The 21,595-nt window shown below is 36.5% G+C and overlaps 2 protein-coding genes across 2 annotated transcripts; both read right to left on the reverse strand.

The window, feature by feature from the left end:
- Nucleotides 1-731: 731 nt before the first annotated feature.
- On the reverse strand, nt 732-1,862 carry LOC125252245 (uracil nucleotide/cysteinyl leukotriene receptor-like). Its single transcript, XM_048165420.1, has one exon. The coding sequence runs from the start codon at nt 1,845-1,847 to the stop codon at nt 981-983; it is 867 nt and encodes a 288-aa protein (XP_048021377.1). The 5' UTR covers nt 1,848-1,862; the 3' UTR covers nt 732-980.
- Nucleotides 1,863-10,558: 8,696 nt separating this feature from the next.
- LOC125252313 (chemokine XC receptor 1-like) lies at nt 10,559-11,655 on the reverse strand. The gene has a single exon (XM_048165497.1). The coding sequence runs from the start codon at nt 11,441-11,443 to the stop codon at nt 10,559-10,561; it is 885 nt and encodes a 294-aa protein (XP_048021454.1). The 5' UTR covers nt 11,444-11,655.
- Nucleotides 11,656-21,595: the final 9,940 nt, after the last annotated feature.

The following is a 21,595-nucleotide window of genomic DNA, read 5'->3' on the forward strand; positions in this document are numbered from 1 at the left end:
TAACCTTAATAGCTTAAAGATTAACTAGGCAATCAAACTCGTGAAGTAAAATCCCTAAACGTAATTTTGGGAGGAGTGAGGAATCTTTCAATTAACTGCAGGAGCATATAAGCAGCCATTCACCTTGCACCAGCATCAGCTGTTTTGGCATCCCTCCACCTCCCCAACTCCACCAACATAATTTAGGCATCATGCTACCCGACTCATCTTCCAAACATTAATAGTCCCACTGGGGGGCATATCTAAAAAGCTTGAGTTGAAACTGCTTCCTCGAGCCCCTCCACTGCAGACAGCAAGTTAAATAAATTTAATATTAATAGCTTAAAGATTAAAGATGTATATAAATCTCTGTTCTGTGTTTTGTTGTGTAAAAATGTGTAAAACATTATTTACATTCTAGCTGACAATTGTGTAACTTCAGTTTCCATCTTTGTAATATGATAAAATAAGTGATGATTCAAAGATTCAATCTTAATCTGATACTGGCCAGCAGATATCACTCATTCAGCGCCTGATATGCAAACTATTATAGTGAGCATTTAAAAACTTTGACAATGAAAAGACAAACAATATAAATCTGGGTTATGGCAAGATGTCAAGTTTGATGCAATAACCTCTTTGGCAATGCTAATGGAAAAGGTGACACTGGGCCATTGATTTTTTTTTTTTTATTGAAAAAACAAACCATATACTAATGGTAACCACTCATTCATCTGTTAAACACAATCAGAATAAATCTGACTTGAACAACCAAATATACAGCTATAATTCAGTTTATGGTGCTGCAACTCACAGAATAAACAGTGAATGACAAAGAGTCCCAAAACTGCAAATACATAACATATAAAATGACATAAGATTAAAAAAAAACCCTACTAAAACCTTAATTTTTAGACGGTGAAAAATCAGCTGCAAGAATACAAAAGTGATTTACAATTTTCCCAAGTAAAAGTTCCAAGTAATATTTGTGTAATTTAATTTCATATTATATTAAAATAGCAGGTCTTATAAGAGACAGGGCAGGAGAGTTTTCCAGTGCGGTGAAGATAAAGAACAGGCTGAACAAAACCAGACAGCACATAACAAACCAAACCAGGAAACCAATATGCAGGAATAAGCTTTGTTCTGGCAATGGTAAAAAATCCTCCAATACTATATGGAATATATGTGATAACCATGGTCACAGTAGTTATTAGAATGAGATAAAACGCTCTTCTCTTCTTGTAGTTTTCTTCTACTCTCGCTCTCCCTCTCTCTCCTGGTCCTGACTGCTTCAGAGCTCTGAGAACAGCCACAAGACAAAACAACTGGATGAAGAAGAAGAGGAGGAACTGCAGTGACAAGAACCACATATGAACAATGTTGTGTTCGTCTATAGTATACATGCAGCACAAACAGGAACCAAAAATAATTATCCAGACCACAGTGCAGCAGATCACTCTATATCTGAGAGGTTTGTACTTCAGAAAGGTTACAGGATGAACCACTGCCAGATAACGCTCAACACAGATCAGACTCTGAAAAAGAGGACGACCAGTAGTGATTAGTCCTACTAAAAATAGTTTAAATTGCACTATAAATGAAAACCACACTGACAGTACAAAGGTCAAACAATTCACGCAGAAACCAGCCTCAGAAATAGAGAAATTGAGGATGAAGAACTCTGATGCAACTCCACTTCCTGCTCCTGTGATGATGAGCCATATAACATAGATGTGTGTAGGAAGACCAAACAGAAAACTGATGCTGTAAACACAGATTTCCAGACTGTCCAGAAGTCCAATGGACTGAGTTGTGGAGTTTGTAGATGCTTCAGGTGTGGTGAAGTTCACTGTAGAGTTATTCATCTCCTCTGTGTTTGTCTTCTTTCAGCTCACACAAAAATCATTATGTAGCTGTGATCAATGAGAAATGAGAAGGGCAGGTAATTAAATACTAAATTAAAACTGAAATAATCAGAGCAAACCAACATTAAATTATTTCAAAATATGGTTTCTAAAAATTCAGTAGTACTTAACTGATTTCATATCTTCAGCCTATGTTAACTGGCCAAAAGTGATTTCTTCTTTTCAATTAAGTAAAAAGTGCTCAATTTCTATTTACTTATTTATTTTTTCCTAAAATCAAATCAACACTTCTTCTTAATAACTGTAAAAACAAGAAATTGAATCAAAATGAGGAGTTCATCACCTGAAGAGTGAATTTCTGGTCTTTCTAGAGTTTTGATCTCTAGTATATTCTTCTCTGCTGTTTTGTAGACTGACTTCACAGCTGTAATAAGAATATAAGTGCAAGACTTCATCTTTAGACGTCACATAAAACACCAGATATGCAAATATTCAAAGTAAACAAATTAAAGGTTCAAATATAACTTATTGGGTTTGAAATTGTTCACCAAGGCACAATTTATACACACAATTGAAATAATTGTCCCTTAGTGCATAGATAACAATAGCAAGTATCCATCATTTATTTCAGAATAAACCTTTATTTTTTTATTTTATTTTACAACCATCTCAACATTTGAACTTTCACAAACTATGAACTTCACGTTTTTTTATATAGTGGATAGTGTATATATATATATATATATATATATGCCCAGTATATTGTCAGAAAAAGGTAAATTTGTTCATAAATAATCTTTTTTGGACACTGGCCAGCACACAGTTGCCACTCAATGAACACCTGATATGCAAATATTTAGACCACCAAGTATTTAAAAATGATGGCAGTAAAAATAACAATATTTCAGGTTAAATGCAATAATAGGCTTTTTGTGAATAAATGATGAAGTGTTTTATTGGAAACTCAAAATAATAGCAACAACGTAACAGCCAGCACAGAACATATAGCATAGAAGCTGCTTTTGATGCAGTATAGATACCACAGAAATGTGCACACAGGCTTTTCACTGCAGCACAGACATTCATAAATATATACAGTCATAAATATATGTACACAGGAATCGCAATCAAAAACAATTCTTGACATAATGTTAATATGCTAATTCTAGCACAAAACTGAAGAAATATATGCAGTGATTTTATGGAGCACAGAGGCAGGAGAGTTTTCCAGTGTGCCGCACATAAAGAACAGGCTGAACAAAACCAGCCAGGAAATAATAAGTCAAACTATTTAACCAAACCACCCTAATATTCTTTCCTGACAGGATGGTAAATAAAGCTGTGCTGGTAAATGGGACATATAAGATACTCGAGTTTACAGTAGTTATCAGAATGAGATAAAACGCTCTTCTCTTCATGTGGTTTTCCTCCTCTCTCTCTTTTCTTCTTCTCGCTCCTGGTCCTGACTGCTTCAGAGCTCTGAGAACAGCCACAAGACAAAACAACTGGATGAAGAGGACCAGTGTCAGCTCCACTGACATAAACCATACATGTGCTATGTTTTGTGAGATTATAGTAAACATGCCATACAAACAGGATCCAAGAGTGATTATCCAGGCCGCAGTGCAGCAGATCACTCTATATCTGAGAGGTTTGTACTTCAGAAAGGTTACAGGATGAACCACTGCAGGTAACGCTCAAAAGATATCAGACCCTGAAACAGAGGATGACCAGTGACGGTAAATCGTATTAAAAAAGTTTCTAGTGTCCTGAGACTTGCAAACCAAACTGAGAGTGTAAAGATCAAACCATTCAGAGAGTTTTCAATCTCACAAACAAAGAGATTAAGGATTAAGAACTCTGATGCAACTCCACTTCCTTTTCCTGTCATGATGAGCCAGATCACATATGAGTGTGTAGGAAGACCAAACAGGAAATTGAAGGTGTACATACACATTTCCAGAATGTCCAGTGGCCCAAAGAGCTGAGTTGAGGAGTGTGTAGATGGTTCAGGTGTGGTGAAGTTCATTATAGAGTTGTTCATTTCAGCTCACAAAATATATAAAATTGAAACTGTGATTTACTGTAAGAAGAGCAGAGTGGAAATGTATCAGGTAATTTAGATTTCATCAAGCCAACCTGTTAATTCTACAAAGCTCCCAATTCTAAAAGCAAATAACCAGAGGACACCATTATTAAATGACATCTTTCTGGATTTCCATTAATGCTTCTACTAGCTTAATAGTACATATTATTGCAGTATTGTGAGTATTGTTGGCTCTTATCTAGTAAATAGCTTGTCCCTTTTGGTAAAAACATCTGTTATTTGAGTAACCGTGAATTTAAACGAAAGTAATATTAACCTTCAGTAATTGTAGGCAAAATTTAATTTGAATCACATTCCTCTTGAACTAAGTTCAATTAAATTGATCTGTTTAATAAAATAGCATTTTTCTCAATAGCTTATTGTAATGAACCTGCCCTTGAACAAAACTGCATGAACACAGTAATATATATATATATATATATATATATATATATATATATATATATATATATATGTATACACTATATTGCCAAAAGTATTGGTACATCCCTTCAAATCATTGAATTCAGGCGTTCCAATCACTTCCATGGCCACAGGTGAATAAAATCAATCACCTAGGCATGCAGACTGATTCTACAAACATGTGTGAAAGAATGGGTCGCTCTCAGGAACTCAGTGAATTCAAGCGTGGCACCATGATAGGTTGGCGCCTGTGCAATAAGTCCATTCATGAAATGTCCTCATTACTAAATATTCTACAGTCAACTGTTAGTGGTATCATAACAAAGTGGAAGCAATTGGGAACAACAGCAACTCAGCCATGAAGTGGAGGCCACGTAAAATCACAGAGCGGGGTCAGAGCATGATGAGGTGCACAGTGTGCAGAAGTCGCCAACTTTCTGCAGAGTCAATTGCTACACTCTAAAAAATGTTTGGTTAAAAACAACCCAAGTTGGGTTGAAAATGGACAAACCCAGCAATTGGGTTGTTTTAACCCAGTGGTTGGGTTAAATGTTTGCCCAACCTGCTGGGTAGTTTTATTTAACCCAACTACTGATTAAAAATGACTATATGGCTGGCTTAAAATGAATCCAAAATAGGTGAGAAATTAAAAATCAGACACATAATTACTAGAGGCAACAATAATAATCAAAAGGTGTACATTTATTAATAAGCAATTTAATAAATGTTTATTGTTTATTATTCATTATCTTATTAATAAATGCTCATTTATTAAACATATTAATGAATGTTAATTTCCAGCATATTTTGGGTTCATTTTAAGCAAGCAATACAGTCATTTTTATACAACAGTTGAGTTAAATAAAACTACCCAGCACGTTGGGCAAACATTTAACCCAACCGCTGGGTTAAAACAACCCAATTGCTGGGTTTGTCCATTTTCAACCCAACTTGGGTTGTTTTTAACCCAGAATTTTTTAGAGTGTACAGACCTCCAAACTTCATGTGGCTTTCAGATCAGCTCAAGAACAATGCGTAGAGAGCTTCATGGAATGGGTTTCCATGGTCGAACAGCTGCATCCAAGCCTTACATCACCAAGTGCAATGCAAAGCGTCGGATGCAGTGGTGTAAAGCACGCCGCCACTGGACTGAAGTGGAGGCATGTTCTCTAGAGTGACAAATCATGCTTCTCTGTCTGGCAATCCGATGGACAAGTCTGGGTTTGGCAGTTGCCAGGAGAACGGTACTTGCCTGACCGTATTGTGCCAAGTGTAAAGTTTGGTGGAGGGGGGATTATGGTGTGGGATGAATTAGAGCAGAGACTGTGAGCCAGGCCTTCTCACCAACATCACTGCCTGACCTCACAAATGCGCTTCTAGAAGAATGGTCAAAAATTCCCATAAACACACTCCTACACCTTGTGGAAAGGTTCCCAGAAGAGTTGAAGCTGTAATAGCTGCAAAGGGTGGGCCAACTCCATATTAAACCCAACGGATTAAGAATGGGATATCATTAACCCTCAGGGGTCTGAGGCTGATTTGGGGCCTGGAGAAGTTTTGACAAGCCCTGACATTTGTACTTTTTTCAGTTGTTCATAAACATATTAATGGAAAAAGTGTCATTACACTGTATTCAGCACAAACTAGGCTACAATAATATGTGAGGAACATGTATGTACATGTTTGTGTTTTTGAAGGAATAACGTTTATGCGTGGTTATTGAAAAAACAAAAAACTTAAGTCACTGAAATAAAGCCAAAAATATATATTAAATCTGTTCACAAGACTTCTGGGTATTTGAGGTTGTAGACTAGAGTTTTTGCTTCAAAATTATGTAAAAATTATCATTCCTACTCCTTCATATAAAACAATAGAGAGATTTAAATTTTCTAAAACATCTTTGGTCAAGAAACACAGTATGCGTGGAGGCGTGAATAATCATGAATAATGGGTGATTCTCACCTGAGAAGACAAAATAATTGCATAAAGAGCTCTAATGACCTGCATAAATAATGAGCTCTTTCAGTCAGGTAGGCTGTGAAAAAACCCTGTTGATCATGACTCAGCTCATCATAATGTAAATCAAACATACAGAAAAAACAGCAATACTGTGAAATATTATTACAATTTAAAATAATGGTATTCTATTATAAAAATATAATGCATTTCTATGATACAAAGTGTCTGAACAGTTATGTTACCTCTATGGCATTTCATATAGGCTTTTAGCTTAAAAGCATGCACATTTGGAGAAATATTGATGGATTCTCATGTTTATGTCAATTTTCTATACAGAGGAGTAATATTTATTCAATATTTATTGTTATCACTATGAACGCTGGATACTGTTTACAATTCATACTTGCAGCCGGTGGGCGCTCTGTGCACTTTTAGTCCACAAATGCCAATGCTAAAGAAGAATAGGCAATCCAGGAAATAACTGAACTAACAGAGGCCAGAGATCGCTAACTATGGCTATTCAAAACACTTTTCAAGACAATAAATACACGATTGAGACGATGTATGCATGTATTGACTCAGAATTTGCGTCTGAATAGCGCTGGCTCCGTGGGCGTGGCCGCATTAGCGGATAATGAGCTGAATCACGGATTTCTGACATGGCTCTCTTTTCATACAGATTACATAAACACAGAATGTTTGTTTTCGATTTGACTTGTACGATTTAAAACCTGACATTTCAACGTTTCTTCAGACATATGTGTCATTTTTTTTGTCATTAGTATTCATAAGTTACAGTTCATTTTCTGAGAACTATCAGATTGGAGTTCGTTCAGAGGGAGACGAGAGATCACGCATCATGTTAGTTTTCTTTATTTTACAAAAAGCACAACATTTTGTTTTTACTCTGAGTGTACACAAATAAAAGAAGATATTCCACAGATTAAAATGGTGTATAGCTCTTAATTGTATGTGCAACATTGACAGAGTATTTTGAGTCTCTTTCACACTAGTTAGAAAAAAAACGCGGTGATCACGCCGGCGTGACCGCTGACCAGAGGGAGTTAAAGCTCGTGTACACGCAAAGGCAGGCGTCCCAAAACTTTTGTCAATATAGTGTGTATATATACCGATCAGGCATAACATTATGACCACCTTCCTAATAGGGTCCCCATTTTGCTACCAAAACAGGCCTGACCCGTCAAGGCATGGAATCCGCTAGACCCCTGAATGTGTGCTGTGGTATCTGCACCAAGATCCTTTAAGTCCTGTAAGTTGTGTGTTTGTTCAGCCCACATATGCTCAATTGGATTGAGATCTGAGGAATTTGGAAGCCAAGTCAGCAGTGGACAGGGTCAGCATGGGCACCCAGACTGGTCTGCTGCTACACTCTAAAAAATGCAGGGTTGTTTCAAACCAAATTTGGTTCAAATATGGACAAAACCAGTCATTGGATTACATTTTTTCATTAAATTTTTAACCCAACTGTTGGCTTTGTCCATATTTAACCCAAATTTGGTTGAAACAACCCAGCATTTTTTAGAGAGTATGCAGCCCTATACACAATAAACTGAGATGCATTGTGTATTCTGACACCTTTTTATCAGAACCAGCATTAACCTCTTGAGGAATTTGAGCCTTGGCCGCCCATGACCCTGTTGCAGGTTCACCACTGTTCCTTCCTTGGATTACTTTTGATAGACACTGACCACTGCTGACCAGGAACACCCCACAAGAGCTGCAGTTCTGGAGATGCTCTGACCCAGTCGTTTAGCCATCACAATTTGGCCTTTGTCAGTAATATGAAAATCTATGACAAGGTACATTTACACATACTATTTATTGTGACACAGAGTTGACAAATGCACTGGAATCACAATCATCAGAAATGTACACAGACCTTGACCTTGACCCATGTGTTGCATTTCTACTTTCTCACACATTATTAAAAGTTATCAATAATTTTCACATGATTTAGTAACTTAATGTAGTACAAACTTTATGACGAACAGAGGCAGGAAAGTTTTCTAGAGCGGTGCAGAAAAAGAACAGGCTGAACAAAACCAGCCATAATGAAACAAGTTAAAGCAGTAAACCAGATTGTTGGAGTACTGTTGGATGTCAAAACTTCACAGAATCCTGTAATTGTTTGTGGGACATATGTGATAACCATGCTTACAGTAGTTATTAGGATAATATTAAATGCTCTTCTCTTCATGTGGTTTTCCTCCTCTCTCTCTATCCTTCTCTCTCCTGGTCCTGACTGCTTCAGAGCTCTGAGAACAGCCACAAGACAAAACAACTGGATGGAGAGTACCAGTACCATCTGTATCGACGAGAGTCATGTATATATATATATATATATTTGTTTTGCAAAACTAAATAGATCATGCAACTCAAACAAGAGCCAAGAATAATTATCCAGGCTGCAGTGCAGCAGATCACTCTATATCTGAGAGGTTTGTACTTCAGAAAGGTTACAGGATGAACCACTGCCAGATAACACTCAACACACATCAGACACTGAAACAGAGGACGACCAGTGTAGGAGAGTCCTTCTAAAAACAGTTCAAATCTTGAGAGACGTGTAAACCACCTTGATAGTATAAAGACCAAACTATGCAGACTGATATCAATCTCACAAACACAGAGATTGAGGTTGAAGAACTCTGATGTAACTACACTTCCTGTTCCTGTGATGATGAGCCATAAAACATAGGAGTGTGTAGGAAGACTAAAAAAACAAATTGATGCTGTACACACAGATTTCCAGACTGTCCATGTGCCAAATTGAATTAGATATTTCAGGTGTGATGAAATTCACTGTAGAGTTAATCATCTCCTCTGTATTTGCTTTCTCAGCTCAGTAACCCAAAAAAGATATGTAATTTTTAAAATGTGGTCTATATGGAAAAAAAGAGAGGCATAAATGAACCAGTATGTAGTTCAAGAAAGTTTCCAATTTAAACTCAAATAACCAGAGCTTAAACATCTAAACAACAGCTAAAACAGATTTTTATCACCTGAAGAGTGAATGTCCAGTCTCTCTGGATGTGTGTAAATCTCTGTGCTTTGTTTTACAGACTGACTGCACTGCTGTCAGAAGAATAGATGTGTACAACTTTATCTGCTACACGCAAGGGCGTAGATTTGGTTTCAACTCTGGGGGGTTGAACGTTGGTATGGTTGTATTGTATTGGGGGGTTGTAACTGGCTTCATGTCATATGAAACACCAGATATGCAAATGTTTAAATTATAAAATGATTGAAAGAAGAAGTAAAAAAGCAGACTGAAAAGTTGGAATACTTTATTGACATTGATTTGACAATTTTTAAATGTGGTGATGCAAACATAAATTCAGTTAAGTTTGAACAATAAATTGTGTTCTTTTGACACCTTTTGTCTTGAATTTTCTCTAAACTTTACCAAATTAATTTGACTTTAAAAGTGTGCACCGAGCCACATTTTACATTGATCAGCTGACTTTAACATAAAAACTGAGACATAGACTGAGACATAGACTCACACCAGCTAAATTAATGTGATATTTTTATACAGTAGAAAAATGGTCCATACATCCATAAAGAATTTTTCTATATTTCTGACACTGGCCAGCACACCTGCCACTCAATCAACACCAAATATGCAAAATATGCAAAGAGATAAATTCTTTAATCAGCTGTTATGATAGGATGTCAAGTTTAATACAACAATCTCAGTGGAAAGCCTCGAAAAAGGAAAGGTGACATTTTTTTTTTTTTTTTTTTTTTAATTTGTGTGCCCTTGTTTTCTTACTTCAACAGATTACACGTTTAAAAAAAAAAAAACAAAAAAAAAAAACTACATTTCATCAGAAAAAAAAAAGTCAAGAATATTATTTTGCAACTATTTGAGACGCTTACTGTGTTTAACACATGTTTGACTGACAACCATTTTAAATAGACAAAACTTATTGCTTTCTCAAGAATAATTATGGGCAGTGATTTCAAATGCTGCTGACATACAGACACAAAAAGTCCCACAGAATAAAAGTATGAGCGAATAATATGGACATCAACCTATCTACAAAGATACAGTCATTGCTTAATATGTGATAAAATGGCCATAATTTTACATAATAATAATTTTACCATTATCCATTCATGTTTATCACACTCATACATGTTAGGATTTTGATACAGTGTTGCCATTTGTGTTCATTATAGTGGACAGCTGAAGAAAATTGCATAAACAGTAAGATATTTACCAAGTAACAATATGTAGATTTAGTAACTTAAGTAGGTAAAATATTACAAGATTTTTTGATGAACAGAGGCAGGAGAGTTTTCCAACACGGTGCAGATAAAGAACAGGCTGAACAAAACCAGCCAGAATAAAACAAGTCGAACCAGTGATCCAAACTGTTGGAGAATTGTCTGCTGTCAGAATGACAGAGATTCCTGTGATTGCAAATGGCAAGTATAGGATAATCATGTTCACAGTTGTTATGAGAATTAGATTAAATGCTCTTGTCTTGATGTGGTTTTCTCTCTCTCTTCTTCTCTCTCCTGGTCCTGACTGCTTCAGAGCTCTGAGAACAGCCACAAGACAAAACAACTGGATGGAGATGACCAGTGTAAGCTGCATGGTCAAGAACCATCCATGTGCACTAAAATATTTTGAGGCTAAATTATACATGCAGACAAAACAGGAGCCGAGACTAATCATCCATATAGCAGTGCAGCAGATCACTCTATATCTGAGAGGTTTGAACTTCAAAAAGGTTACAGGATGAACCACTGCCAAGTAACGCTCAGCACACATCAGACACTGAAACAGAGGACGACCAGTGAATGTAAGTCCTATTAAAAACAAATCTAATATCTCAAGACTTGAAATCCACCTTGATAGTATAAAGACCAAACTATTCAGACAGATACCAAGCTCACAAACACAGAGATTGAGGTTGAAGAACTCTGATGCAACTACAGTTCCTGTTCCTGTGATGATGAGCCATATAACATAGCAGTGTGTAGGAAGACTAAAAAACAAATTGATGCTGTACACACAGATTTCCAGACAGTCCATTAGCCCAAAGGACTGGGTTGTGAAGTTTGTAGATGTTTCAGGTGTGGTGAAGTTATTCATCTCCTCTGTTTTTGTCTTCTCAGTTCAGCAGCTCACAAAATGTGGTAATGATCTGAAAAGAGAGAAGTGTGAACCAAAGTATGATTGCAAAGTATGGATATATATGAACATATGTGCATGATATACAGTATGCTGCACGTCAGAAAAACAAAATGCAAGTGTACTATACAGAAAGTCACCAATGTGGCAGCTGAAATAGTTGAAAACTTTGTGAAAGAAGTGAAAATAAAAAGATGCCATAAGATGTGCTTTTGTAAGTAGAATGAAGTTTGTTTACTCCAATTGTGGACACAAAATAAAAATAAAATAAATGCTCTATGTATCTGATTTCTAGTGATTTTAACCCTCTGTATGATTTACGTTCTAACCATGATTTTTTTTTTTTGTATTACTTGAAATAGCTTCAGTTATACAAATCAAAATGAAAATAAGATTTTTTTGTGGGAGTACTTAGGGAAACGTTTCCATATTGCAATGCTGTACCACAATGAAAAATGTTCAAAAAGTAGTTTTTCTATTAAATTCTATAAAATGATACTCTTTTCTGTTTAAATGCACAGTCCTTTTAGAAATTGATAGATTTATATACTTGGAACTCATTCCAACTAAAAATAAGTTGATCCATATAATTTAACCTTCAAAAAATAGCTAACACATCCTCACTGTCATCACATGGAAGAGCTAACTCTGCACTATTCCCTTTCCATAAAATATTGCTACATTCATTTTCTGAAAAGAAGAAATAATTTTGTTATTTATACATAAATACAACTATAGTATACTACAATAAATACTTCAAATGAATAAATAAATAACTGCAATCATTATTGATGCTACTATCTATAAAAAAAAAATAAAACAAAAAAATCCCAATAGGGAAATACATTACTGCAATTCCATTGTGGTACAGCTTTGCCATACTGAAATGACATTGTCTCAATTTACAGTAAAACTATGTTAGACAAAGATGATTTGTGAATAAAAATATCTAATTTACATACCATAGATACTGCAAAAAAAATAAAAATAAATCCCCCTTGAGAAGTGATGTTTAGAAATGAGGTTAATAGAGCAATTTCTGGATCACTTCAACAGGTGTTTTCCATGTAAGGGTGAGAGTGGGAAAGAGAGTTTTGGAAGGACATTCAAATGTGATGTTACTTAAAAACAGCACATCATTGGCTACCTTAAGGCCTGCCTATTTACAGTTTTTTGTTTTTGTTTGTTTGTTTGTTTTTTTTCAACTGCTTGCACACATTTTCAAAACTTTACAAACAAATCCAAGAATTGCACACAAAAAATGCAAAATGCCTCACATCTCTTGCAAAATGAAGAACTGCATTCACAATATCACAATTACATCTCAAAAGCAAACATTTCTCTTATGTTAAAATATAAATATAATATAAAATATTCTATTTTTGGATATATACCATATACACACAATTATTCAAAACCTAAAACTCTTCTTTCATGCGCTCCTATGTACATTTCTGTACAAGACTGAAAGTAATTGGCAGAGAGATGTTGAAAAATTCATGGTAAACACGAAAGCAAAGTTTTTTTGTTTGTTTGTTTGTTTTTTTAACTGTAAGCATTTGCGGTTGCAAATACAGTATTACACAGTACGAAAGAAAATAAATACATCAACCCTGTGTAACTGGACAGAAACAATGGTTGTGTTTGAAAAAGGAAATCAAGATACTTTCTGGTAGATTTTTGTGTGTCACATACAGAATTGGGTGTTGTTTTTTGCAAAAAGTGTTTCATGAAATTGAAAACTTGAGTCGAAGGCTGAGAATTAGTGTACGGTTTTGCAGATTTGGTGTGTGGTTCTGGTGTTTGAAATTGTGTGACAAGTAATTTTCCCTTTCAAATGGGAACTTGCACTGTGTCCGAAGACACATTGGGGAACGCCTACAGTGTCTCGGTGTCTTAAGCATGAGATTCAAATGCGACAATGTCATTGGTCGGCAACAGCCCGTGACGTGGCTACGTGTGCGACCATGAGTACAAGAGGGCACCTGTAGTACACGTCAACAATTTCTTTTGTCTTCAGGAGACGTATGTCTGCGTACGTGTGAACACAATTATCATGGACAAATATTCTGCCAAGTTTTTGCAGGAAGCGTCTGCTTTGTGTATGAGTGAGGAGCATGCGAGATTAGTTCTCGAGGGAGCTGAATATGCGCATTGTGAGGATTTCTAAATGACTGCTCTGTTCACATCGTCCTTGTTATGGATGTGGGACGTGCGGTTGGGTGGAATACTTTTGACACATCGAAGATGCTGGAATGTGCTGGGTAGGATGCATTTGCATAACTATCTACAAAGACAGGTAAGGAGCTTGGCCTTTTCTGTTCTCTCCTGAGGGATAGTAGTTAGCGTTTGCACAAGCCTGTTCGGCTCTTGGGAGGGCTGAAGGTACACATAGTGATGCATTCATAGCTGTTTTTGCATGATTCTTGCATTTGTATTTAGCTCAATTCACTCCAGAAGGAGTCAAATGTGCATTGTGTGATGTGTTTGCTGTGTTTTTGTTCCACCCAGGCTTACTCTCTCTTGAGGGATGAAAGTTAAACTCCTACTCTCTACATCTCGAGTCCCGCAGCCACCATTAAGATTAGATGCAATCGAGTGCGGGAGTTGTAGGCAGAGCCCAGAAGGAGTCAAACAGGAATATTTGTTTAACCCTCAGGAGAAGTTTTGACATGCTCTGCTGACATTCGTGCTTTTTTCAGTTGTTCATAAACATATAAATGACAAAAGTGTCATTACACTGTATTCAGCACAAACTAGGCTACCATAATATGTGAGGAACATGTATGTACATGTTTGTGTTTTTGAAGGAATAAAATTTATGCGTGGTTATTGAAAAAACAAAAAACTTAAGTCACTGAAATAAAGATATTAAATATTAAATCTGTGTTCACAAGACTTATGGGTATTGGAGATTGTAGACTAGAGTTTTTGCTTCAAAATTATGTAAAAATTATGCTGCCTGCTTGTTCATATAAAACAATAGAGAGATTTAAATTTTGTAAGACACTTTTTGTCAAGAAACACAGTATGCGTGAATCATCATGAATAATGGGTCATTTACACATGAGAAGACAAAAGAATCGCATAATGAGTTGTAATGACCTGCATAAATAATGAGGCCTTTCAGTCAGGTTTTTTTTACCCTTTTTTACCATTGAGGTGAATGGACAGGCTATGGTGCTGAAGTCGCGGATGAACCGCCGGTAGAAATTGGCAAACCCTAGGAAACGTTGCAGTTCTTTAATGGTATTGGGTTGTGGCCAGTTGAGGATTGTTGACACCTTCTTGTCATCCATCGCCACCCCGTCTCGGCTGATGATGTAACCGAGGAAGGATGTTACCGTCTTGTGAAATTCACATTTCTCTGCCTTGGCATTGAGTTGGAACTGAATTAGACGTTGCAAAACTTGTCTGACCTGTTGCACATGCTCCTCCATGGTTTCTGAGTATATTAAGATATCGTCTATGTATACGATGACAAATCGGTTGAGCATGTCTCTGAATACTTCGTTTATGAATGCTTGAAAAACTGACGGACTATTGACCAGGCCGTAGGGCATAACAAGGTATTCATAGTGCCCAGTCGTTGTGGAAAAGGCTGTATTCCATTCGTCTCCTTCCCTGATACGGATTAAGTTGGACGCACTGCGCAGGTCAAGCTTGGTGAAGTAACGCGCAGTGCGAAGTTGCTCCAAAGCCGCAAGAACCAGAGGGAGTGGGTACCGAAACTTGACGGTGATTTCATTCAGACCACGGTAATCTATGCAGGGACGTAGACCACCATCCTTTTTGCCCACAAAGAAGAAGCCAGTGGAAGCCGGGGATGTAGAAGGATGAATGAAGCCTTTAGCCAGTTCCTCCTCTATGTATTTCTTCATTGCTTCGGACTCAGGCTGAGAAAGAGGGAAGATGTGACCCTTGGGAGGTGTAGTCCCTGGAATCAGATCGATAGCGCAGTCGTAAGGACGGTGAGGTGGTAATTGTGAAGCACGTACCTTACTGAAGGCTAATGAGAGATCTTGATATTCTGCAGGGAGTGACAGTCCTGAGATGGATGCCTCGGTTTCGCTGGGTTCCTTAGCTTGAATGGATCTAACACACAGAGGAGACGGGTTAGTCAAGCATTTTGTCAGACAGTTTGGATTCCAGTGAATGATTTGCCCCTCTCTCCAGCAGACGTGAGGATTGTGAGTGCATAGCCATGACAATCCCAAGATGATAGATGATGTAGATGTGGGAAGAACATGGAACTGAATCTTTTCTGTGTGAAATATGCCTTTTAACATGGTGATGGGTTGAGTTATGGCTTTAAAGTGCCCCGTACCCAGGGGTTGTCCGTCTATCACCTCCACTGTTAGAGAAGAAGAGCAGGGAATTAATGGAATAGTAGAAAAATGGTCCATTCATCCATAAAGAATTTATCTATATTTCTGACTATGGCCAGCACACCTGCCACTCAATCAACACCAAATATGCAAAATATATGCAAAGAGATAAACTCTTTAATCAGCTGTTATGATAAGATGTCAAGTTTAATACAACAGTCTCAGTGGAAAGCCTCCATAAGGGAAAGGTGACATTGGGTGGTCGACAAAACCAACCTTACCGAGAAGGCCCCATGGGAAAACAAATATTCAAAGTGTTTTTTTAAAACAGTAAAGACCAATTCTATTAATCATGCAATAGTTTTAAATAGTCAAGCATAGACTTCATCTTTCAATGCACAAATCACAATGACTGTAGCAACCAAAAATAACACTGAAGTCACCATGAAATTAAGATGAACAATTCCTATTTTTATGGAATGTTACAGAACTGTGCACATAATTATTATTTTATTATTATTTATTTTTTTCATTTATGTGAAATCTTACATCCACAGATTACACGTTAAAAAAGCTCAAGTTCATTAACATAAAACACAAGGTGTTATGTTTTAATGTTTAATTAATTTATATTTAATTTATTATTATTATTATTTTTTACATTACACTGAACAAATATTCACTATTGAGTTCTGTCACACTTTTTATTTACTTCTAAAATATGTGATAAAATGGCCATAATGGCCATTTATATTATGACCACAATACAAACATGCATATTAACCTGAAAGCTTAATGTTAAATGTTCCTAATTTCACCAGTAACTATAGTAACTACTGTAATTTTAAGTTTTGTGATTGGTGGATGCTATTATATGCATTTTTTTTCATTGGTTCATTGTAAGTTTGAAATTTGTCTCTGTTTGTACTTAAAGGAACCTACACACACCTGTAACCTTTAAAGGTGCCCTTGATTCAAAAATTGAATTTACCTTGGCATAGTTAAATAACAAGAGTTCAGTACATGGAAAAGACATACAGTGAGTCTAAAACTCCATTGTTTCCTCCTTCTTATATAAATATAAGCCTGTGTGCCAAAAAGCGTTGGCAAAATAAAGTCTTGATCTTTTAGCTCCAGTTTTTTGTTTATTTCTGATCCCTCCACGCCACAAGTGTTGCTGGTTTTGTTCAAAAATAACTCTAATTTCACCATTATACATTCATGTAAATTATAATAAAAGTAATTCTCATACATTCTCATAAAGGTAAACTACCTGTCAGTGGATAGGTTACAGTATACAAGCTTAATGATGTCACTACTGGGGGAAAAAAAAATCATTACTGGGAAAAAATGACAGACTGGTAGCAAGCATTTATATCTACCATATCTGATGAGTACACTAAGAATTAACTTCACCTTTGTATAAATAAACTGACTAATCAAAGTACAACTAAAAGTCTGTTAGTGGTGCTGCATCTTTCTAAATAAAAGTGGATGACAAAAGACATTTGCCACTTCACACTGCAAAGGCCACATAAACATTATGACAAAGTACATTTAGACAGAGATTTTAATGTGAAACTGAAGTATAATCACACAGGAATCACAATGTTTATCACACGCTTCCATGTTATCTTTTTGAAACAGTATTGCCATTTGTGATAAGTGGACAGCTGAAGAAAACAGACGTGCCCAGTGACATATTGACATGCACATTTTGCCAAGTAAGACATATTCCTGGATGAACATATTTTGTTGATCCTGGAACAACATTCCTGCCCGAAAATTTAGTGCTCACCCTGTCCCTACCCATAACTTCTCCCTAAAATGAGAGGTGAATAGCATTGATGTAGAAGCACCTAATCCTGGTTGTAAGCCTAAACTTGACAAACTGAATGTTGTCCTTCAAATCTGATTGGCTGATTGGAATGTTGTTCCAGGATCAGCAAAGATGATCCAGGAACATGCTGTACTTGGTAAAATCATGTTCACCTGTAACATATTTACCTAGTAACAATAAGTAGATTTAGTTATTGGACTGGAGTAAGTAAAATATTAAAATTGCAGATTTTATGATGAACAGAGGCAGGAGAGTTTTCCAGTTCTGTGCAGATAAAGAACAGGCTGAACAAAACCAGCCAGAATAAAACAAGCCAAACTAGTGAACCAAACTGTTGGAGAATTGTCTGCTGTCAGAATGACAGAGATTCCCGTGATTGCAAGTGGGAAAAATAGGATAATCATGGTAACAGTAGTTACTAGAATGAGATGAAATGCTCTTCTCTTCATGTGGTTTTCCTCCTCTCTTGCTCTCCTTCTCTCTCCTGGTCCTGACTGCTTCAGAGCTCTGAGAACAGCCACAAGACAAAACAACTGGATGGAGATGATCAGTGTAAGCTGCATGGTCAAGAACCATGCATGTGCACGAATTTTGTCTGAGGCTAAATTATACAAGCAGACCAAACATGAGCCAAGAATAATGAACCAAATAGCAGTGCAGCAGATCACTCTATATTTGAGAGGTTTGTACTTCAGAAAGGTTACAGGATGAACCACTGCCAGGTAACGCTCAACAGATATCAGACACTGAAACAGAGGACGCCCTGTGAATGTAAGTCCCATTAAAAAAGCATCTATTATCTCAAGGCTTGAGATCCACCATGACAGTATAAAGAACAAACCATTCAGACAGATACCAATCTCACAAACAGAGAGATTGAGGATGAAGAACTCTGATGAAACTCCTCTTAGTGTTCCTGTGATGATGAGCCATATAATATAGGAGTTTGCAGGAAGACTAAAAAACAAATTGATGCTGTACACACAGAGTTCCAGACTGTCCATTAGACCAATGGACTGAGTTGTGGAGTTTGTAAATTTTTCAGGTGTGGTGAAGTTATTCATCTCCTCTGTGTTTGTCTTCTCAGTTCAGCAGCTCACAAAATATGGTAATGTAATTTTAAACTGTTACTTCTGTTAAAAGAAAAAAGAGCTCAAAGTCATTTTACTCTATAGCTTAAAGGGTTAAATTTGCCCCTTGTAATTTCAATCAACAAAGTGACATTGTTGCAGTATTAATGAGGTTAAAAACAAGAAAATTAAATTAAAAGAGTAGTTTGTCACCTGAATAGTGAAAGCCCAGTCTCTCTGGATGTATACATATATCTCTGTGCTTGTAGACTGACTTCACGAAATATATATGTATATGAATATATGCACATGACAGAAAAAAAAAAGAAAAAGAAAAACATGCAAATATTTAAAGTAAAGGGGGGGAGGGGGGAGGGGGGGGGTTGCACTGTATGTAAAGTCACCAATATGGCAACTGAAATACATGAAAATTTTTTGAAAGAAGTGATGTTAAGATGTGCTTGTAAGTAGAATGACATTAAAGTGTGTTTACTCCAATTGTGGACACAAAATAACAATAAAATAAATGCACTATGTGCCTGATTTCATCTGTTGATTTTAATGGTCTTTGGTTGGCTTAAAAGTTTTTACACATGAATAGAATTGTTTCGTTTTAATGTCTGAAGTGCCATGATTTTACATTATAGCTCTAACTTCCATTTTATGGAATTTGAAGTTCTGAATTTGTAACTTATGCTATCCACATGATGTAAATTAATGTCTGTCTGTAACCGAGAAGAGCAGCATGTTTGTAACACTAAAACAGAGGCATCAGTTTAAATTTTGTACAATGCATGCATTTATTTTTGTTCAAAATATGTTTTATAGCATCCCCAATCAATCCCTACTCCAACACCACTGCTGTTTCAAAAGTTTTAAAAAAATCAATTAATTAAAAAAAGCTAGACTTTAAGAATCAGCATGTTGAAAATACTGGATGAATACATAGCATATATTCCACAAAAAAATTTACTATACAAAACAACTTGATAAGAGACTAAAGTGTATTTACAGAGCACTCACAATGTATCACAAAGTATGTTACATTTAAAACACAGTTTAACCTTTAAAAAAGGCATTTTCCAGCCCGGCGCAGGTAAGAACAGGCTGAACAAAACCACCCAGCACGTAACAAATCAAACCAGTGAACCAAAGTGAATTAATAACCTGTTGTTTCAGAAAGGTAACAACTCCTATGACTATATATGGGACATATATGATAGTCATGCTCACAGTAGTTATTAAAATGAGATAAAACGCTCTTCTCTTTATGTGGTTTTTCTCCTCTCTCTCTCTCCTTCTCTCTCCTGGTCCTGACTGCTTCAGAGCTCTGAGAACAGCCACAAGACAAAACAACTGGATGGAGAGGAAGAGGAGGAAATTCATTGTCAAGAATAATGTATATTCAAAGTTTTCCAAAGCGAAAGTAAACATGCTTACAAAACAAGAGCCAAGAATAATTATCCAGGCCACAGTGCAGCAGATCACTCTATATCTGAGAGGTTTGAACTTCAGAAAGGTTACAGGCAGTGCCGGCCCTAGCCTCTTTGGAGCCCTAGGCAAGATTTTTTTTGGCACCCCCTTATATTGCGATTTATCTAAAGGGGCGAATCTAGAAAATTATTTATAGGGTGGCAAAGGGGTGGCATGAGGTCTATGAGGGGTGGCAACACCTAAGCAAGCGCCCATGCATAGTTTTTGGAGATTTATAGCCTTACATACACAATTGTGTTCACAAACATTGCATTACCAGAAAGTATCTATATACTGTTTAAAATTAATAAATAACAAAATTTCAATATCCATCATGGCACTAAGTCAAGACACTATATGAAAAACTTCTAAATGAGTCTGACCTTGTATCACTAAAAGAGATGAGCAGTTTTATTAACATTACACAGGCTACTTCAATGGTATAAATCACATGTTTTAGTGCAAGTTAAAGAGCAACAAAACAATTTTTGAGTTTCTGTTATTAACAGAGGTGGGAATGTCTGTGTGTGTTCACCCAGAACACCCTATCAACTACATACTCTAGCAACACCCCAGCAACTGCATAACAAGAGCCTAGCAACCACCCAGAATCTCCTAGCAACCACCTAGCAACACTTTAGCAATCACCCAGAACATCTATATTCTGGACTAACTGACCAAAGTTTTTACATTTTTTAAACAAGACTTGAAGTTGGGTTTATGACAAACCAACATAAATTTGTCCTTCAAACTTTTCAGTCTCTATTGTTTTTCTGGATTGCTAATGCACAATTCATGAAACAATTCAACATTTTCTCACAACTAAACACAATATCAAAACTATACACCAACTTGCACAAACCTCAAACGTCCAGGTCAAAATAAAATGTTCTAGTCAAAAACTTATTCTTGTCTGACAAAATCAAACTTTGGTATCAGATGACACACAAAACATAACAAATACACAGACTACTGCACTGCAGTGAACACTAGTGAGATCAATTCATATAACATGGTAACAAAAATACCTCTTTTTCATTTTACTATTATAAATTGATCTTGCAGTAGATGAAAAGCATGAGAAAAATAAGTATAAACTTGGTATGCACCAAAATACAATATACTGTCTGTCAATTACAGTAAAAGTAAATTCAGCCCCAGCAAACACAGTACGTTGTGACGACGTCGTCAGTTAGTCGTCATTTGGTCAGCGTGACATTACTTTATGACAACGTTGTGAGGACGTCGTGGTAATGTTCCATTTTTTAGAATCTTGGCTAACATTCCAGAAACGTCGCGGGCACGTCCTCAAAAGACGTCGCTGGTTAATTCCACGAAGAACGTTGTAGCGACGTGGTCCATTGGTCTCATGATAACTTTCCAGATGTTGCATTAAGCCAAC

The sequence above is a fragment of the Megalobrama amblycephala genome, linkage group LG18, assembly GCF_018812025.1.
Source record: "Megalobrama amblycephala isolate DHTTF-2021 linkage group LG18, ASM1881202v1, whole genome shotgun sequence".
NCBI classification, from domain to species: Eukaryota; Metazoa; Chordata; class Actinopteri; order Cypriniformes; family Xenocyprididae; genus Megalobrama; species Megalobrama amblycephala.

Coding starts and splice junctions, on each gene's coding strand:
- LOC125252245 (XM_048165420.1), bottom strand. CDS start 1,847: ATGAATAACTCTACAGTGAACTTCACCACACCTGAAGCATCTACAAAC.
- LOC125252313 (XM_048165497.1), bottom strand. CDS start 11,443: ATGAATAACTTCACCACACCTGAAACATCTACAAACTTCACAACCCAG.